Here is a 21162-nt window from a genome sequence, read left to right as displayed (position 1 = left end):
TTAACAAATGAGGAGTTAAAAGCTAAAAAGCAGTTTTTCTGTGAAGCTGTGACATCACTTCCGTGTCGATCCTGCAGCAGCAGCAGCGAGTCCCGGTGGAGGACGAGGTGGAGCAGCGGCGGCTACGTGGCGGTGTGATGAGGGAGGAGGGGGGCAGGTCTGTCTGCTCCGGTCTGGTCTCTCCCCTCTGGTTGGGATGTGAGAGGCGGAATGAATGAATGAATGAAGCGGCGCTGCTCTGCTGCAGGGAGGGAGACTGAGCCACCAGGTGTCGGGACAACGTCCACGGACCGCGACTGAGTCCTTATCTCATCTGTGGGTTTGACCACATCAGCGTTAGATAGATACCTGAGTGAGTGGGGGCGTGCACGTGCAGCTCCCTCTCTCTCTCTCTCTTTCTCTCTCTGACACACGGAAGTAGTTGTAGCAGCAGCAGCAGCTCTTCTCCTCCTCTCCTCCTCCTTCTCCCTCTGCTCCATAACTTCACTATGATCCGGTCGCGCGGTGTTTTCCTGCTGCTCGCGGCCGCTGCTGCTCTCACCTGTGGCCTCGCGCGGGCAGAAGAAGAGCCGCCGGCCGAGGAGCTGCACGTGGAGACTCTGGTGAGTGTGCGCGTGTGTTATTATGTTATTATTATGGGGTTTTTTTTTAAATATAAAACACACTTGAGGATCGGTGCGTGCAGTGCAGCGGTGGTGTTAACTGTGTGTGTGTGTGTGTGTGTGTGTGTGTGTGTGTGTGTGTGTGTGTGTGTGTGTGTGTGTGTGTGTGTGTGTGTGTGTGTGTGTGTGTGTCCAGGTGAAGCCGGACAGCTGCTCCGTCCTGTCCGCGATGGGAGACACGCTGCAGATCCACTACACGGTGAGAAAACAGAAACTAAAAAACTAACAAACTGCTGCTACTTGTGGACCGGGTTCGAGTCCGAGCGGTGACGAACACAGCTGCCGCGTCAATGTGGCACCGCTGGAGCTTTGGTGCCGTGCGTTTACATAGACTACACACATAATAAGCAGATGTGCGGTTAACAGCTGGAAGAGAGAGACGGTCCTCTGATTGACCACGGGACAGATAGTGGGTTCAATGAGTGTGTGTGTGTGTGTGTGTGTGTGTGCGCGTGTCCTGCTTTTACTATGGAGTGAGTGGGGCGGTGCAACACGTCAGCAGTAACAGCAGCATGTGTGTGTGTGTGTGTGTGTGTCTCATGCTTTTTAGTGCAGACTCAGTGGTTTCCAGTTTGCAGCTGTTTAAAAAAGTTTGACTGAATGATTTTTTGCAAAAAAAAAAAAAAAAAGAGGGGAAAAAAGTGTAATATCAAGTAATTTCTTCTTCATTTGTCAAATACTCTCCAAGAAATACCTGGAAATACATGCAAAACTAAACTTTTTCATCAGTAAACCTTAACCCAGAGAGGAGATTATATTATATACTGTTACTGTGTGTACAAATACAGTTTATTTTTATCCATTCAGACTCAGAACAGTCCTATAAAATCCTACATGATGGTAATAATTCTTTATTTAGCACTTTTCTCAGCACAAAGTCATAAAGTGCTTCATTTTAAAACACAGAATACAAATAGAAAACAGCGACAGTGAGCACAATAATTAGTTATCATGCAATTTAAAAGCCTGTCGAAACAGGTGAGTTTACATCACAGTAATAAATCCTGTTTTTGAAACTGAACAGACGAATTAACATCTGTTCCTTTACAGAAAGGATCAGATAACCAGTAAGAAATTAAACTTGTAAACAGGCTCAGTTTCTGTCTCATATTGCTTCATGTAGACTTTAATTTACATATAGTAAAAATGAAAGTGAAGGATAAATATGTGTATTAATATAATACAGAAAAACTACTGTCGCCATGTGAAGTATTGATTAAAAAAATCAATATCAAAGAGTTGGTACAACATCATATCATTAAATATCATGACATTTTCATTATATATATATTATAAAATACATATAACATATAAGTTACCTTCTGTTCTGAGACTATTTCCGTATAAAGACTCTTTGTTCTGCTCCATATAAGGTTTTTTTCTCCATCATAATTACTGCACATACATGAAAACATATGAACAGTGACATTTACACTGAGTCTCTTTAGTCACCTTGGCAACAGCCAGTTTGTGGCGGAGGCCTCATTGAAAAACACACAACACACAATACAGTCGACAAACGCTCGCACACATTATTCTATATATACAGGAGGAAATAAATAACGCACTAAACGCAGCTGCAGAGTTTCACCGTCGTTACGTCGACATAACAGAAGGAAACCCACCGACCTGATGACATCACAGCGTGAAGGTGATGATGAAACCTGAGCTGAGCTTTAACAAACCGACGGGTAAATAAATGTAAATATCTAAAGGTTTTCATCACTTTCACATCTTTTAATTAAAGAGACAAAAACTTATATTTAAATTTATACTGTCATCTCTCCTTTACTGCCTCATTTAAAGGGATAGTTCAACATTTTGGCAATTTGGCCCATTACCATAATCCCTATAGTCATAGCAGTAGGTTCGTTACCTTTAATTGTCGGTGCAAGCTATTTTTAGGACGGCGGAGCAGAGCCGTGAGCTGCTCAGAGCTACGCTACGGAGGCTCATGGGATTTCTTGGTTTCTATCTATTTTGTATTCCTTTTATTAACCTTATACATTATTTATTTTTAGTGTGTGATGTTGTGTGTCCTCTTTTAAGCACTTTACAGGAGGAGCATGCATTATGTCATTGTGTATTTCTCATGTTATACAGTGACATTAGTATGCGATCTTGAATCTAGAAATAAAGTTGTTTGGAATAGAATAGAATAGAATAGAAAAAACTTTATTGTTCAGACATTTACATAAAAACACGGACTTGTAAACAGAGATTACACAAAACAACAAATACAGTATATCATTGAACAAACACAGAAGTACAAGGTACAGGGAGTACAGGGGTTACTCATTATCTTGATTAATTAATTTTATTGATGGCATCAGGGACAAAGGAGCCCTTATAGATCACTTTTCTTTGCCAGAGGTGCTCTATAGCGCCGCCCTGAGGGGACCGGGGGCGTGTCTTGTCATTAATGATTGACAGGCTCTTTGCATAGAGGTCATCTGTCTGGTGGCTTTTGTTTTTGCAGCCAACTCTCTTCCCTGCCGTCTTTTAGTTTAAGTTTGTTTATTTATTTGTCGACATCAGGTTGATATACACTCTTACCAGAACGCCCAACCTGACCCTCAACCCCTTCAGTTTCCTTTTTAAAAACATCCTTTTTACTGTAGATGAAGTCGGTTTTATCACTGAAACTCAGTTTGTTATCTATAAATGTTCACAGATACTTAAAGGGATACTTGGTGAATCGATAATTCACCAATCATCTACTCACCGTCATGCCAAGGAAGGGTTCGGAGAACTTTCAGAGTCATCAAAACTCTTTAGGAGTTCCAGGGGGGGTCCGGCTGGTGACGGGTTTTCATACAGTATAATGGCGGCGGATAGAGTTCACTTTTGAATCGTCCAAAACACACTCTATGAAACATCCAGATACCTCCATACTGCTCGTCTGTACTGACCCAAGTGTCCTGAAGCCGAAAAGTTGCGAGATGTTCTTCCGTGTTTACATCAAACATCCAATGGTTTACAAAGACGAATGAACATCTCGCAGCAAATCTCACACAGCCACTGGGAGCTACTGCTACAACAAGGATAAAAACAGAGATCACATTATTTTTTTCCGAACAACTTTTCCATGTGGCGGCTTCAGGACACTTGGGTCAGTACAGACGAGCAGTATGGAGGTATCTGGATGTTTCATAGTGTGTGTTTTGGACGATTCAAAAGTGAACTCTATCCGCCGCCATTATATGAAAACCCGTTGCCAGCCGGACCCCCCCTGGAACTCCTAAAGCGTTTTGATGACTCTGAAAGTTCTCCAAACCCTTCCTTGGCATGACGGTGAGGAGAAAATTGGGTGAAGTATCCCTTTAAAGAGGAACTATGCAGGACCAGACTAACGGGCTCTGTCGTGTCTGTGACGTTTCAGGGGAAGCTGATGGACGGGAAGGTGATCGACTCGTCTCTGTCCCGGGACCCTCTGGTGGTGGAGCTCGGGAAGAGAACCGTTATCGCTGGTAAATTAACACGTCGGGAGCAGAGTTTTAGTTTTGTGGAGGTTAAAGCTGCAGCTGCCGAGTGTGATGTGAACTCACTTTGCTGTGTTTGCTGACTGACTGTGTATAACTTTCTTATCAGGGCTGGAGCAGAGCCTGGTCGGTGTGTGTGAAGGGTAAGAGAGAGACGTGAAGGTTCAACTGTTCAACAAACAACAAAGTTAATGGTTGTGTGTGTGTGATTAAAAAATAACTTTTATGTTTTATTTTTTCTTTATTCTCTTCATTCAGACAAAAAATCAAAGCCACTATTCCCTCTCCCCTGGCCTATGGAAAGAAGGGATACCCTCCGACCATCCCAGGTAACACTGAGACGCACAAGAAGAGGTCGACAACACAGTGTGTGTTGTGTTCATATCACTGCGTCTACACACACACACACAGCTCTGCATCGCACACTGTTTGCGTAACATCAGCACAGTTTAAATTAAAAGTACAACGTGTCGTGTTTTCAGCGATTTCTTTAAACAGCTGGTCACATTTATTTTTGTTGGGAACTACTTTCAGCTGCGGATTAATACACAGTAGTGAAGTGTGTAATTAATTACAACATCAAAATAGTATAAATAGTATAATATGTATTTTTATAATTGATAATATCCAGTTTCCAGTGCAGCTCAGTGTGTTATTATTGTAGGATTTATTTATAACAAAAATAATCACTTGACTCACTATGAATACATCCACTACCGATCAAAAGTTTCAGAGAATCACAATGTCTCTAGTTTTTTTTATTGAAAATAATGCATTTTAAAGGGATAGTTCAACATTTTTGGCAAATTGGCCCATTGTCATAACCTTTAATTGTCTGTGCAAGCTATTTTTAGAACGGCGGAGCAGAGCCGCAAGCTGCTCAGAGCTACGCTACGGAGGCTAATGGGATTTCTTGGTTTTCCCTCATCAAACTCATCAAATACACAATCCAACAACTCCACAACGCTCTGGTGGACAAGTTGTGACCTGCACATTCACCACGCTATGAGATAATAACACAACGTTACCAGACAGAGTTGTTTTAGAGGTAAATGCAGCCGGAACTACATTCCAGACACGGTAGCTGGGCGGAGTGATTTCAAAAGCGCAAGTATTTCTGAGTACCGTATTTGCTTCATGTGTTGTAATGTTACAAAATTATACATGATTATCTCATAGCGTGGTGAATGTGCAGGTCACAACTTGTCCAACAGAGCGTTGTGGAGTTGTTGGATTGTGTATTTGATGAGTTTGATGAGGGACAGGGGACCTGTACCGTTCACCTCCATTGTGTTCACTGAGCAGCTCACGTCTCTGCCCCGCAGATCTCAAAACAACATGCACCGATAATTAAAGGTAATGAACCTGCTGCTATGACTATAGGGATTATGGCAATATGCGAATTTGCCAAAATGTTTAACTATCCCTTTAAATTTCAATAAAAAAACTGGAAAATGTAGGGCTTTCTAAAACTTTTGACCTGTATGTTGATGACCCATGTTTGTTTTTTCAGACGTCATGTAACAGACAATTTTATGTAAACAGAAGGTGCTAACAACCAGGAGTGGGAATCAGCAGAGGTCCTGCGATACGATATTATCACCATTTTAATTAACAGGTTGGTGGTAATACCTGCTTAGCATTTCTGCTTGTTGCACCTCCGCCAGTGCCTAGGTACCAGCTGCAGGGTCCTCAGCTGGATGCCATCCTTCACTGATGTTTCGCCCCTTTACTTCCAGTACATCTCAGGATGGTGGGGCAGCGGTCAGGGACGTCTCCCTGCCGCTCCCTGCAGCTGGATTTGGATGCTCGGGTTCTACTATGTGGCTGACTTAGTCCCCCAGCTCTTGTCTCTTCTACGTAACCAGAGCCAGAAACTCCCTTTCTCCGCTTCTTCAGAGAGGTCTTTCTGGGCTTTTCGAGCTTTTGTTTCTGAGAAGCCGATGTCTTTCAGGAAGCGCTTGGTTGAAAGCCCCACGAAGCCACGGCAGCCGACTTCCACTGGGTAAGTTGTTGCTCTCCAGCCCCTCTGCTGACACTCCGCCACAAGGTCTGCGTACCGTAGCTTCTTTCTTTCATATGCTTCCTGAATTGCTCCTTCCCATGGGACCGTCAACTCAATGAGCAGGACCTTTCTCTCAGCTGCCGACCACATGACCATGTCTGGTCTAAGTGTGGTGATGGTAATGTCCGTGGGAAACTTCAGCTGTGAGTCAAGGTCGGCTCTCATTAACCAGTCGCTTCCTGGTGCCAGGACTGATGTTTTGCTCTGAGTGGGGTGATTCTGTGAGGACTGACCTGCTGCTATGAATCGGACAGGAGGCTGATGTTGAGGCTGATGTTGGGCTTGCCTATTTGCCATGACTCTCTTGCTCTCTGTAAGTTCCGCCAGCTTCCTCAACACCTGGTCGTGCCGCCACCTGAAACGACCTTGTGCCAAGGCGGTCTTACAGCCGCACAGGATGTGATTGAGTGTGGCTTGGGCCCTTCCGCATAGGCTGCAGTTCTCTTCCGAGCCAAACCATCGGGCTAGATTGGCTGGGCTTGGAAGGGTGTCATATGTGGCTCGGATTAGAAAGCTCAATCTTGCTTGAGGTATCCTCCACAGGTCACTCCATCCCATCGTTCTAGGGAGAATGCCCTCCCATTTTGTCCACTGCCCTTGCTGGGATTGGCTGATTGACTTGACCAGGAGCCTGTCCTCCTCCATTCTCATCACTTCTGTCACCACCATCCTCTTTCTTTCACTTAGTGAAGCTCTGGACCACAGCTTCTGAGGCTCTCCCCAGCCCAGCCCACACCTTCCTTGTTGGGTTTTCCCGACCAGCTCTTGGTGCTTCAGTCTTGAAATGGCACTGTCCACACAGTCTTCTGCCTTCCATGCTTTCCCTGTTCGGATCTTGACGCTAGCATTCCTGACCAGCTGATCACTTGACTGCCTCAGTTCGAGCACCAGCCTGGTCTTCTCCAGCCTGTAACCAAGAGCGATGCTCTTTACTGGTAAATGCAGCGCGTTTGTTCCAAACAGAGCGGTCTCTGAAAGGCATCTTGGAAGTCCCAGCCACTTCCTGATGTAGTTATTAGCTGTGGCGTCAAGCTTAGTAACTGTTGATGATGTTATCTCGCTCATCTTGAGTGGCCACATTATACGATGGTATAATGTAAACTGATAACACCAGATCTTATATTTACCAGGGAGGTAGCTCTGGTCGATCCTCCTCAAGCCCTCCTTCAGTTGGTCCTTGACTGCTGTTGCCATGTGCCTGTCTTTGAGCTCTGCTGTATATTCTCTCCCCAGACTTCTGATTGGTTGTTCGGCTAGCACCGGGATTCTTTCTCCTGCCACTTGGAAAGAGACTGAGTCCACTCGGCTACCTTTGCGGATTGAGAGGCTGCGTGATTTGGCAGATTTTATTTTCATCCTGGCCCAGGACAGCAGTTCTTCTATTCTTTTGAGGAGTCGCGATGTGCAAACAGCTGTCTGCAGTAGGCTGGTGACATCATCCATAAAGCAACGCAGAGGTGGTAAGCGTTGCCCTGCACTGTTGCGCACTCCTCTGGCCATCGTCCTTGCGCCAATCAGAATGACCTCAAACGCAGCAGTGAATAGAATGGGTGAGATGGAACATCCCATTGCTATTCCTCTGTCCAGTTGTTGCCACCCAGTTGTATAGTTTTGCAGCGTGTGACAGATCTTCAACTCACCATAGTAGCTCTCGATGATGCTCTTGACACCTGCTGGCACATGGAAGAAGTCTAGGGCGAAGTTTATAAGCTGATGTGGGACAGATCCATACGCATTCTCTAAGTCCAGCCATACTACATGGAGATCCCTCTTCTCTTTCTTGGCAGATTGGATCTGATCCCAGATCAGTGACGCGTGCTCTGTGCAACCTGAAAACCCGGGGACTCCTGCCTTCTGACAGCTTGTGTCGATATAGTTGTTTTGCAGTAGGTACTTGGTCAGTCTCTTAGCAATCACTGCAAAGAAGATTTTTCCCTCTACATTGAGCAGCGCGATGCTTCGGAACTGCTCAATAGTAGATGCTTCTTGCTGTTTTGGAATGAGAGTGGCCACCGCTCTCCGCCACTCTGCAGGCACACATTGCTGTTTCCAGACCACTCTCATCAGTTTCCAGAGTTCCTTCAGGACTTGAGGGCATCTTTTGTAGAGCTTATAGGGAATCCCGTTTGGCCCGGGGGCAGAGCTTGATCTTGCTTTTTTGACAATAGCACTCACTTCACTCAGCTTTGGTGGAGCCATCTCAAACTCACAGACTGGTGCAGCTGGTTGGGGCACATGGCCAGGGGATCCCAGAGGGAGGTGTTTCTCCGGATCTGACATTTGCTTCCTTACATGGTCCTCGAGTTCTTCCTTTGCCATGGCCAGCCTACCACTCTTTTTCTCCTCTAGCAAACTTCTGGCCATCTTGAAAGGGTCTTTTAGGAATTTTGAACGTTGACTCTCCTTCCTCTTTCTCCTTTTTCTAATCCGTTCTGCCCTCCTGAGTGATGTTAGGCGGCTCTTGATTTGCTCCCACAAGGCTTTCAGACCTTCCTTCTCCCGCTCCTCCGCCTTATTCCATGCCTTGCGTAGTGCTCTACGGTCTTTTATGAGCTGGAAGATCTCCTTTTCCCTTCTACTCCTGGCTTTGGGCTTGTGTTCCTTCTTCTCGATTAGGCCTAACCTGCTGAGGCATTCATCGTATATGATATCACTGAAGATGTTCACTCTGCTTTCTGCGCTGCCCCTGAGTGAGTTCAGAATGGCTGCCAGGTCTTCGTCCAGTCTTCTCCAAACTTCTGTCTCGTTTGCTTTTGGCCACTTGATCTTATTCTTCCTGCCAGGCTCTTTTTCCTTCCTTCTCTCTTCTGTTGCTGGGGCCCTTTCTGCTGCTTGGTAGTTCACCGGGGAGTTGGTGTCAAGGGGTTCTGATGGAATATGACCGTCTACAACAGGGGGCTCGGTAGTACTGTGGTGCTCAACCTGGCTCCGTGCCCTTCTTGTCTCACCTGCCTTAACAGTGCAAGGTTGCGTCTGGTCATCCTGGAGACACTTCTTCTTCCCTTGGTGAATTCTCAAGCCTCTAAGCGTTGTTAACTTCGTCCAACCACATTTGCAGGACCTTAGAATCTTCTCGTTTGCCATTGCCGTTCCGTTCGTTACCGTAGAATCTGTCCTGATTGGTCCTTCTTCCATCCCACCTCTCGGAGGACCGCTGGGCTGTCTTTTCTTATTCGTGCTTGTAGTTAGGTTGGGTTGGCCTTAGTGCAGGCCTGTAGGAAGGGTAACCAGCCCTCCTACCCCGATTGCGGTCTTTCCCTGCTGTCAGTCAGTCTTTTCCTGACCGTCCTCCAGTCTTCCCTGGACTCCAACTGCTCTCTTCGCAGTGGTCACTGGTTTCCCAGAAAGGCATTTTAATTAACAGGTTGGTGGTAATACCTGCTTAGCATTTCTGCTTGTTGCACCTCCGCCAGTGCCTAGGTACCAGCTGCAGGGTCCTCAGCTGGATGCCATCCTTCACTGATGTTTCGCCCCTTTACTTCCAGTACATCTCAGGATGGTGGGGCAGCGGTCAGGGACGTCTCCCTGCCGCTCCCTGCAGCTGGATTTGGATGCTCGGGTTCTACTATGTGGCTGACTTAGTCCCCCAGCTCTTGTCTCTTCTACGTAACCAGAGCCAGAAACTCCCTTTCTCCGCTTCTTCAGAGAGGTCTTTCTGGGCTTTTCGAGCTTTTGTTTCTGAGAAGCCGATGTCTTTCAGGAAGCGCTTGGTTGAAAGCCCCACGAAGCCACGGCAGCCGACTTCCACTGGGTAAGTTGTTGCTCTCCAGCCCCTCTGCTGACACTCCGCCACAAGGTCTGCGTACCGTAGCTTCTTTCTTTCATATGCTTCCTGAATTGCTCCTTCCCATGGGACCGTCAACTCAATGAGCAGGACCTTTCTCTCAGCTGCCGACCACATGACCATGTCTGGTCTAAGTGTGGTGATGGTAATGTCCGTGGGAAACTTCAGCTGTGAGTCAAGGTCGGCTCTCATTAACCAGTCGCTTCCTGGTGCCAGGACTGATGTTTTGCTCTGAGTGGGGTGATTCTGTGAGGACTGACCTGCTGCTATGAATCGGACAGGAGGCTGATGTTGAGGCTGATGTTGGGCTTGCCTATTTGCCATGACTCTCTTGCTCTCTGTAAGTTCCGCCAGCTTCCTCAACACCTGGTCGTGCCGCCACCTGAAACGACCTTGTGCCAAGGCGGTCTTACAGCCGCACAGGATGTGATTGAGTGTGGCTTGGGCCCTTCCGCATAGGCTGCAGTTCTCTTCCGAGCCAAACCATCGGGCTAGATTGGCTGGGCTTGGAAGGGTGTCATATGTGGCTCGGATTAGAAAGCTCAATCTTGCTTGAGGTATCCTCCACAGGTCACTCCATCCCATCGTTCTAGGGAGAATGCCCTCCCATTTTGTCCACTGCCCTTGCTGGGATTGGCTGATTGACTTGACCAGGAGCCTGTCCTCCTCCATTCTCATCACTTCTGTCACCACCATCCTCTTTCTTTCACTTAGTGAAGCTCTGGACCACAGCTTCTGAGGCTCTCCCCAGCCCAGCCCACACCTTCCTTGTTGGGTTTTCCCGACCAGCTCTTGGTGCTTCAGTCTTGAAATGGCACTGTCCACACAGTCTTCTGCCTTCCATGCTTTCCCTGTTCGGATCTTGACGCTAGCATTCCTGACCAGCTGATCACTTGACTGCCTCAGTTCGAGCACCAGCCTGGTCTTCTCCAGCCTGTAACCAAGAGCGATGCTCTTTACTGGTAAATGCAGCGCGTTTGTTCCAAACAGAGCGGTCTCTGAAAGGCATCTTGGAAGTCCCAGCCACTTCCTGATGTAGTTATTAGCTGTGGCGTCAAGCTTAGTAACTGTTGATGATGTTATCTCGCTCATCTTGAGTGGCCACATTATACGATGGTATAATGTAAACTGATAACACCAGATCTTATATTTACCAGGGAGGTAGCTCTGGTCGATCCTCCTCAAGCCCTCCTTCAGTTGGTCCTTGACTGCTGTTGCCATGTGCCTGTCTTTGAGCTCTGCTGTATATTCTCTCCCCAGACTTCTGATTGGTTGTTCGGCTAGCACCGGGATTCTTTCTCCTGCCACTTGGAAAGAGACTGAGTCCACTCGGCTACCTTTGCGGATTGAGAGGCTGCGTGATTTGGCAGATTTTATTTTCATCCTGGCCCAGGACAGCAGTTCTTCTATTCTTTTGAGGAGTCGCGATGTGCAAACAGCTGTCTGCAGTAGGCTGGTGACATCATCCATAAAGCAACGCAGAGGTGGTAAGCGTTGCCCTGCACTGTTGCGCACTCCTCTGGCCATCGTCCTTGCGCCAATCAGAATGACCTCAAACGCAGCAGTGAATAGAATGGGTGAGATGGAACATCCCATTGCTATTCCTCTGTCCAGTTGTTGCCACCCAGTTGTATAGTTTTGCAGCGTGTGACAGATCTTCAACTCACCATAGTAGCTCTCGATGATGCTCTTGACACCTGCTGGCACATGGAAGAAGTCTAGGGCGAAGTTTATAAGCTGATGTGGGACAGATCCATACGCATTCTCTAAGTCCAGCCATACTACATGGAGATCCCTCTTCTCTTTCTTGGCAGATTGGATCTGATCCCAGATCAGTGACGCGTGCTCTGTGCAACCTGAAAACCCGGGGACTCCTGCCTTCTGACAGCTTGTGTCGATATAGTTGTTTTGCAGTAGGTACTTGGTCAGTCTCTTAGCAATCACTGCAAAGAAGATTTTTCCCTCTACATTGAGCAGCGCGATGCTTCGGAACTGCTCAATAGTAGATGCTTCTTGCTGTTTTGGAATGAGAGTGGCCACCGCTCTCCGCCACTCTGCAGGCACACATTGCTGTTTCCAGACCACTCTCATCAGTTTCCAGAGTTCCTTCAGGACTTGAGGGCATCTTTTGTAGAGCTTATAGGGAATCCCGTTTGGCCCGGGGGCAGAGCTTGATCTTGCTTTTTTGACAATAGCACTCACTTCACTCAGCTTTGGTGGAGCCATCTCAAACTCACAGACTGGTGCAGCTGGTTGGGGCACATGGCCAGGGGATCCCAGAGGGAGGTGTTTCTCCGGATCTGACATTTGCTTCCTTACATGGTCCTCGAGTTCTTCCTTTGCCATGGCCAGCCTACCACTCTTTTTCTCCTCTAGCAAACTTCTGGCCATCTTGAAAGGGTCTTTTAGGAATTTTGAACGTTGACTCTCCTTCCTCTTTCTCCTTTTTCTAATCCGTTCTGCCCTCCTGAGTGATGTTAGGCGGCTCTTGATTTGCTCCCACAAGGCTTTCAGACCTTCCTTCTCCCGCTCCTCCGCCTTATTCCATGCCTTGCGTAGTGCTCTACGGTCTTTTATGAGCTGGAAGATCTCCTTTTCCCTTCTACTCCTGGCTTTGGGCTTGTGTTCCTTCTTCTCGATTAGGCCTAACCTGCTGAGGCATTCATCGTATATGATATCACTGAAGATGTTCACTCTGCTTTCTGCGCTGCCCCTGAGTGAGTTCAGAATGGCTGCCAGGTCTTCGTCCAGTCTTCTCCAAACTTCTGTCTCGTTTGCTTTTGGCCACTTGATCTTATTCTTCCTGCCAGGCTCTTTTTCCTTCCTTCTCTCTTCTGTTGCTGGGGCCCTTTCTGCTGCTTGGTAGTTCACCGGGGAGTTGGTGTCAAGGGGTTCTGATGGAATATGACCGTCTACAACAGGGGGCTCGGTAGTACTGTGGTGCTCAACCTGGCTCCGTGCCCTTCTTGTCTCACCTGCCTTAACAGTGCAAGGTTGCGTCTGGTCATCCTGGAGACACTTCTTCTTCCCTTGGTGAATTCTCAAGCCTCTAAGCGTTGTTAACTTCGTCCAACCACATTTGCAGGACCTTAGAATCTTCTCGTTTGCCATTGCCGTTCCGTTCGTTACCGTAGAATCTGTCCTGATTGGTCCTTCTTCCATCCCACCTCTCGGAGGACCGCTGGGCTGTCTTTTCTTATTCGTGCTTGTAGTTAGGTTGGGTTGGCCTTAGTGCAGGCCTGTAGGAAGGGTAACCAGCCCTCCTACCCCGATTGCGGTCTTTCCCTGCTGTCAGTCAGTCTTTTCCTGACCGTCCTCCAGTCTTCCCTGGACTCCAACTGCTCTCTTCGCAGTGGTCACTGGTTTCCCAGAAAGGCATTTTAATTAACAGGTTGGTGGTAATACCTGCTTAGCATTTCTGCTTGTTGCACCTCCGCCAGTGCCTAGGTACCAGCTGCAGGGTCCTCAGCTGGATGCCATCCTTCACTGATGTTTCGCCCCTTTACTTCCAGTACATCTCAGGATGGTGGGGCAGCGGTCAGGGACGTCTCCCTGCCGCTCCCTGCAGCTGGATTTGGATGCTCGGGTTCTACTATGTGGCTGACTTAGTCCCCCAGCTCTTGTCTCTTCTACGTAACCAGAGCCAGAAACTCCCTTTCTCCGCTTCTTCAGAGAGGTCTTTCTGGGCTTTTCGAGCTTTTGTTTCTGAGAAGCCGATGTCTTTCAGGAAGCGCTTGGTTGAAAGCCCCACGAAGCCACGGCAGCCGACTTCCACTGGGTAAGTTGTTGCTCTCCAGCCCCTCTGCTGACACTCCGCCACAAGGTCTGCGTACCGTAGCTTCTTTCTTTCATATGCTTCCTGAATTGCTCCTTCCCATGGGACCGTCAACTCAATGAGCAGGACCTTTCTCTCAGCTGCCGACCACATGACCATGTCTGGTCTAAGTGTGGTGATGGTAATGTCCGTGGGAAACTTCAGCTGTGAGTCAAGGTCGGCTCTCATTAACCAGTCGCTTCCTGGTGCCAGGACTGATGTTTTGCTCTGAGTGGGGTGATTCTGTGAGGACTGACCTGCTGCTATGAATCGGACAGGAGGCTGATGTTGAGGCTGATGTTGGGCTTGCCTATTTGCCATGACTCTCTTGCTCTCTGTAAGTTCCGCCAGCTTCCTCAACACCTGGTCGTGCCGCCACCTGAAACGACCTTGTGCCAAGGCGGTCTTACAGCCGCACAGGATGTGATTGAGTGTGGCTTGGGCCCTTCCGCATAGGCTGCAGTTCTCTTCCGAGCCAAACCATCGGGCTAGATTGGCTGGGCTTGGAAGGGTGTCATATGTGGCTCGGATTAGAAAGCTCAATCTTGCTTGAGGTATCCTCCACAGGTCACTCCATCCCATCGTTCTAGGGAGAATGCCCTCCCATTTTGTCCACTGCCCTTGCTGGGATTGGCTGATTGACTTGACCAGGAGCCTGTCCTCCTCCATTCTCATCACTTCTGTCACCACCATCCTCTTTCTTTCACTTAGTGAAGCTCTGGACCACAGCTTCTGAGGCTCTCCCCAGCCCAGCCCACACCTTCCTTGTTGGGTTTTCCCGACCAGCTCTTGGTGCTTCAGTCTTGAAATGGCACTGTCCACACAGTCTTCTGCCTTCCATGCTTTCCCTGTTCGGATCTTGACGCTAGCATTCCTGACCAGCTGATCACTTGACTGCCTCAGTTCGAGCACCAGCCTGGTCTTCTCCAGCCTGTAACCAAGAGCGATGCTCTTTACTGGTAAATGCAGCGCGTTTGTTCCAAACAGAGCGGTCTCTGAAAGGCATCTTGGAAGTCCCAGCCACTTCCTGATGTAGTTATTAGCTGTGGCGTCAAGCTTAGTAACTGTTGATGATGTTATCTCGCTCATCTTGAGTGGCCACATTATACGATGGTATAATGTAAACTGATAACACCAGATCTTATATTTACCAGGGAGGTAGCTCTGGTCGATCCTCCTCAAGCCCTCCTTCAGTTGGTCCTTGACTGCTGTTGCCATGTGCCTGTCTTTGAGCTCTGCTGTATATTCTCTCCCCAGACTTCTGATTGGTTGTTCGGCTAGCACCGGGATTCTTTCTCCTGCCACTTGGAAAGAGACTGAGTCCACTCGGCTACCTTTGCGGATTGAGAGGCTGCGTGATTTGGCAGATTTTATTTTCATCCTGGCCCAGGACAGCAGTTCTTCTATTCTTTTGAGGAGTCGCGATGTGCAAACAGCTGTCTGCAGTAGGCTGGTGACATCATCCATAAAGCAACGCAGAGGTGGTAAGCGTTGCCCTGCACTGTTGCGCACTCCTCTGGCCATCGTCCTTGCGCCAATCAGAATGACCTCAAACGCAGCAGTGAATAGAATGGGTGAGATGGAACATCCCATTGCTATTCCTCTGTCCAGTTGTTGCCACCCAGTTGTATAGTTTTGCAGCGTGTGACAGATCTTCAACTCACCATAGTAGCTCTCGATGATGCTCTTGACACCTGCTGGCACATGGAAGAAGTCTAGGGCGAAGTTTATAAGCTGATGTGGGACAGATCCATACGCATTCTCTAAGTCCAGCCATACTACATGGAGATCCCTCTTCTCTTTCTTGGCAGATTGGATCTGATCCCAGATCAGTGACGCGTGCTCTGTGCAACCTGAAAACCCGGGGACTCCTGCCTTCTGACAGCTTGTGTCGATACGATATTATCACCATGCTATTGTCTCGATACTATATTATTTGTGATATTAGAAATATTTCAGTAATATCTTTTTTCAACTGCAAATGACGACTCCAAATCAAAACTTTAACATCTGTTTTTTCGGTAACCCTTTAATTTACAGGCCACTAATTACATGATAATGTCAAGAAATAGCCAAGAAATAACAATTAATTGCGTCACAATGTTTAGAAATAGCCTAGAAATAACGATCAATTTCATAGTAATGTCAAGAAATATACATAAGAAATAACAATGGATTGAGTAGAAACAGCCCTGTTGGAGAAAAATTCTTGCTTTTCCCAAAAAATTCAAAGCATGAAAAGCATGTGTAATCTTTTGCCTTTATGAAAAACTTTACTATGAAATTGACTGTTATTTCTAGGCTATTTCTAAACATTGTGACGCAATTAATTGTTATTTCTTTGCTATTTCTTGACATTATTATGTAATTAGTGGCCTGTAAATTAGAGGGTTATCGTTTTTTCTAATAAGATAAACTCCTTAGTCTCTTCAGATCCATACTTAAAGGGATAGTTCACCCAAAATTGAAATTAAGGGCTGGGAGAAGTTTCAGAGTCCTCTGTGGCTTCTCTGAGTTACAGCGGGGCTCCGTGCAGCACTGCATGTCCATATGACGGTTGAGAACGGAGCTCACTTTTTTTCGTCCAAAAAGACACACCAAAAAACATCCAAATACCTCCATAGTGCTCGTCTGTAATGTCCCTCTTGTATTGAAGCCCCAACATGAGAAATTGTTCAAAAAAAAATTAAAGAAGTCTATGTTTTAAGCTTGTTTGTAGCGGAACTGGGTGTCAATGCAAATCACGCGAGATTTGGACGGACCAGGAAGAGGAGCTTCCGCTACAAACAAGCTTAAAGCAGAAGTAAGCGATCCGGTCGTTTTCGCTAATGCTGCGTTCCAGGCCGGCTTTTGAAATCGTAAATTACAGCTTCAAGTCACAACTTACGACTTTGTAGCGTTCCAGGCAACCCACTCGTGTTTTTCCGACCTGTTGCCTGTGAAAGTCACTATAACGGCCACTCGTAACTTCCGACCTGTGAACTTGTACCAGATCAAACTGATACAACTTCACAGGTCGGAAAAACAGGAGTTACGAGTTTCCTTGAACGCACCATAACAGTCCTCGTCCCTACGTCGCCACATTCACGGCGTCCCTTGGCTGCACACACAGCCCTGCATGCCGTTCTCTCTCCTCATTGGATAAAAACTGTAGGATACGATAAATGTTTTCTCCTCGGCTCAGAGCAGAGCAGAGTGACTGAGAGACCCGTGTTTCGGTCCAAACACTCTATATAAGTGATTGCTGTCGGAAGATACAACTATTTAAGACTTATATTAACACAAATATATCACTTACTTCTGCTTTAAAACATAGACTTATTTAATTTTTTCCGGAACAATTTCTCATGTCGGGGCTTCAATACAAGAGGGACATTACAGACGAGCACTATGGAGGTATTTGGATGTTTTTTGGTGTGTCTTTTTGGACGAAGAAAAGTGAGCTCCGTTCGCAACCGTCATATGGACATGCAGTGCTGCACGGAGCCCCCCTGTAACTCAGAGAAGCCACGGAGGACTCTGAAACTTCTCCCAGCCCTTAGCTGACATGAGGGTGAGTAGATAATGAGTGAAATTTGAATTTTGGGTGAGCTATCCGTTTAACATCCTAACAGGTGTTTTTCTCCGTGTTGCATATCTACAACTGTGTGTATTTAATTATTTACCTGCTGTGACCTTTCTCAGGTGACGCTGCGCTGGAGTTCGAGGTGGAGGTGGTTTCTCTGACGCAGCAGACGCCGTGGCAGAAGATGGTGAACGACGTGTTCCCCCTGGTGTGTCTGGCGCTGGTGCCCACGCTGCTCGGCCTGGTGGGGCTTTACCTCTACCAGAAGGCCAACGCCCAGCAGAAGCCCGGCAAAAAGAAGGTGAAGGACAAGAAGATCAAGAAGAAATGAGGACGAGGCACAGAACTATTTAAATAAACACTTTTTTAATTGTATTTGTTTGCCCCTCTCAGTTCATTTATTTACAGCTCTGGAAAAAAATAAGGGACCACTTTTACAAATGTTTCTTAAGTTTCAAGGTTAAAAAAAACTCACACAACTCATTCGACCTATATGAGACAGAAGATTATAAAAAACACTGCTGGGATTAAACATTGACATTATCCCAACGAAATTGATTAATAAACTCTTCCCAAGTTAAAATATTTGTTTTGTGTTGTTGAGCAATGAATATGAACATGTTTTCTTTGCATTATTATTATTCAAGGTCTGGAAAGACTTAAAACATCATTGTTATTTTGACTAGTTCTCATTTTCTGCCAATAAATGCTCTAAAAGACCAATATTTTTATTTCAATTTTGGTAGTGGTTAATTTTACTCAAACACAAACCTACAAATAGTAAAAACCAGAGAAACTGATCATTTTGAAGTGGTCTCTTAGTTTTTTCCAGAGCTGTATATTTATGTGTTATTATTTGCTGTGAATAGACGGTGTCGAGGCCAGGAGGAGAGACGCTCTGTGACCGATACTGATATATTACAGATTCATGAAGCTTCTGAACTTCAATTTGATGGTTCCTGTGTCAGATTGTGTTTTAACCAGGAGCAGCTGCTGCCACAAACCCGGTGAACCTGAGAGCAGCGCGGTTTGACTTCAGTATTTAATATGGAAGTTTTTTTTTTTACTCCTTTAGAAAGAAAGAAGCTCTATCACCAGATCGGCCATTAAAAGAGGTTTGAATGCAGCAGAAACAAGGACACACAATGTGAAAACAGCCTGAGAAGAGAGTTCACGGCCAAGAACAAACACATTGTCAGTTGAAAATCTGCTGAATAGAGTTTTTCTTGTAGAAAACAGCTTATTCAGAATCTGTAAAAGGGGCAAATATTTTTTTTTTAAAAAGAAGAAAAAAGTTAAACCTTGGGCCGATAAAGAGCCTGACGTAGAACTGGTTCATTTCCAATCAGGTGTCAGAGTTCAACTCCTGTGGAGCTGAAGAGGGAATTAAGAAACGTGAGATTTATTGTTGAGGATATAAAAAAAAAAAAAGATTAATAATAATTGTACATAAAAGATGTTGAACTGAAGGTTTCTCCTCTCTGACGTCAACTTTAACTGTAGATACGTTAAAAGACCAAACAGATAGCTGTATGGCAACAGAAACTCATCATCAGGCGCAGAGCTACGGTGGCCCTGAAGGCTCAACTCACTGCAACTATAAGGAAAACATATAGACACAAATACAGAAAATAGAGGTGTTTCTGGGGACACAATTATTGATATAAGTGTACTGTTTGTTTGGCATAAGTCTTTAGCCGACTCCATCCCTTTTTTATTTTATTTTATATTACCGGTATATATATTTTATTTAGGCCTGGCTGGGAGATGGTGCAATGGAAAGGAAATAGTTGTGGCTGCAAGAGTTAATAATCTTCAAGCAGTTCTATGGAAACTAATGTATAAACGTATGTGTGGCTTGGATGAGTCTGTGAACATCATCATAAATATAAATAAGGCTCATCTCAGCCACAGAAGCTGCTAAACTGTTTTTTTTTTCCTCCTCTCCTTTGGTGAGGGGAGGGGGGAGGAGGGAGGGACGAGACAACCGCATAAGCAGTGTTGTGCTAGTTACTGAAAAATAGTAACTAGTTACAGTTACTAGTTACTTCATAAAAAAGTAACTCAGTTAGTAACTCAGTTACTTAAACCAAAAAGTAATGCGTTACTGAGAAAGTAACTTTTTCGTTACTTTAAAAGGTTTTTTTTCCCAATGCTCCCATTAAATAAAGGTTGATTGAATTCCCCTCTAGCCTCATTTCAGTTCTGTAGCCTACTGATGCTGATGAAGAAACACGTGTTTTTATCTTCTTTTTACAGTCTATGGTTTTTATCTGTAAAATTTTACCATCATCATCATGCTGCATTGCTGCATGATGTCAGCAGTTACGTTTAAGACTGTTTTCAGTGACGGAAGTAAATTCACTCCAGCGGTATTTTTTTATCGATCGATCAGCTGTGTTTACCCAGAGCGATCAGCTGTGTTTAGCGTTTCAGGCGTCATAATTCGAGTCCGTCTGTCGGACTCTAACCGCTGCTGCTCGGGTGGAGTGGGTGCTGGTGTGTGCGCGCTGTGACTCAAGCTGTGTCCCAGTTCAGGGGCTGCAGCCTGAACTGAGACACAGCTTCGGTCTCGGATGCTGCGTTAGCAAAGTTACCTTAGCTCGCCGTCATGCCCTGCTCAGAGAATCGCTCTGACCTGCCCAGTCCTCTTCATGTAGTGTGTTTGATTACGTGTGGGACGCTAGAGGGCGGCCACCAACTAGTGCTTAGTGTCTGTGCTCTGTCTTTCTTTCAATTCAATGAAACTTGCTGAAATGTTATAGGAATTGTGTGTGCCGCTGTAAAACCTCACCCAAAGGAACGGAAAGGAACGGAGTAACGCAGCGTTTGGTAACGGGAACGGAGTTACTGATTTTAAAAAAACAACGCGTTACGTTATTAGTTACTGAAAAAAGTAACGGCGTTACGTAACGGCGTTACTAATAACGCGTTACTACCCAACACTGCGCATAAGTGATGCTGATTGGTTGAGGCAGAGTAAGGTTTCATGCTAAGCCAATCAGAGGCAGTGTTCAGTTTGTACACAAACCACACACGCACGCAGTTTAGCCTCACACACACAGACTAGCAGAGGGAAGCTGCCGAGATCGGAGGGAAAGTGGAAACAGACACTACTTTAATCTCCCTGAGGTAAAAGACAAGAACATGTGAGGTGTAGCTACATATGTCCCGGAGCGAAGTGTTTGTCCTGAGCTTCTGCTCACCTGACTCTGTGCAGCTTCTTCATTAAATCCAAACAGTCCGACACAGCGACGCACTGCTCCTTTAGACTCTAAAGTCTCTGTAGCTCATCAGCTGGAACTCTTCCAGAGCAGCTACAGCAGCGTTGTGACCTCAACCATGGTTGGTGAGAGCAGAAATGTTGTTGTTGTAGTGAAAATGGGCGGGCTCGTGAAGACGCGAATTTACACAAAGTCAAAACGAGCGATAAATCGCATTTCTCGCGTATCTCGCGTTTGGTCGCGCGTATAAACTCGAGCGAAAAAAAAGCGTTCCTCGTGTTTGGCGGGAAGCCCCTTGCGGGTCTTCCCGCCAAACACGATGAAAAGGACGAAGACGCGAAGGTCCCGTCGCCATAAAAGAATCGGGTGTAGCGTCGCAAAAAAAAAAAAGTCGCGTATACCGCGTCTCGCGCCTAATCGCGTCTCGCGCCTAATCGCGTCTTTGCGTCACGGCCTTTTACACCGCGGACGTAACGAATAAACGGTGACGGTGTGAACGAACAACATAGAACAGGACCAGACGTGGCGTTGTTTCCTCTTTTCACCTACAGCTCCACTCTCCCTTA

At 46.3% G+C, this 21162-nt stretch overlaps 1 protein-coding gene across 1 annotated transcript; it reads left to right on the top strand.

Moving 5' to 3' along the window:
• The first annotated feature begins 229 nt into the window (after window positions 1-229).
• On the top strand, window positions 230-17869 carry fkbp11 (FKBP prolyl isomerase 11). The gene is made up of 6 exons (XM_083971881.1): window positions 230-602; window positions 799-861; window positions 4045-4132; window positions 4254-4287; window positions 4403-4473; window positions 17492-17869. The coding sequence occupies exons 1-6, from the start codon at window positions 489-491 to the stop codon at window positions 17701-17703; spliced, it is 582 nt and encodes a 193-aa protein (XP_083828007.1). The 5' UTR covers window positions 230-488; the 3' UTR covers window positions 17704-17869.
• The last annotated feature ends 3293 nt before the right edge of the window (window positions 17870-21162 follow it).

Source organism: Trachurus trachurus, assembly GCF_905171665.1.
Source record: "Trachurus trachurus genome assembly, chromosome: 5".
NCBI lineage: Eukaryota > Metazoa > Chordata > Actinopteri > Carangiformes > Carangidae > Trachurus > Trachurus trachurus.
This window is presented reverse-complemented; position numbering and strand designations above follow the sequence as displayed.

Bases quoted from the DNA above. Each gene is read 5' to 3' on its own strand.
- fkbp11 (XM_083971881.1), top strand. From the start codon at position 489: ATGATCCGGTCGCGCGGTGTTTTCCTGCTGCTCGCGGCCGCTGCTGCT. The intron at 603-798 runs GTGAGTGTGCGC...GTGTGTGTCCAG, and splicing joins AGCTGCACGTGGAGACTCTG to GTGAAGCCGGACAGCTGCTC. The intron at 4,288-4,402 runs GTAAGAGAGAGA...CTCTTCATTCAG, and splicing joins CTGGTCGGTGTGTGTGAAGG to ACAAAAAATCAAAGCCACTA.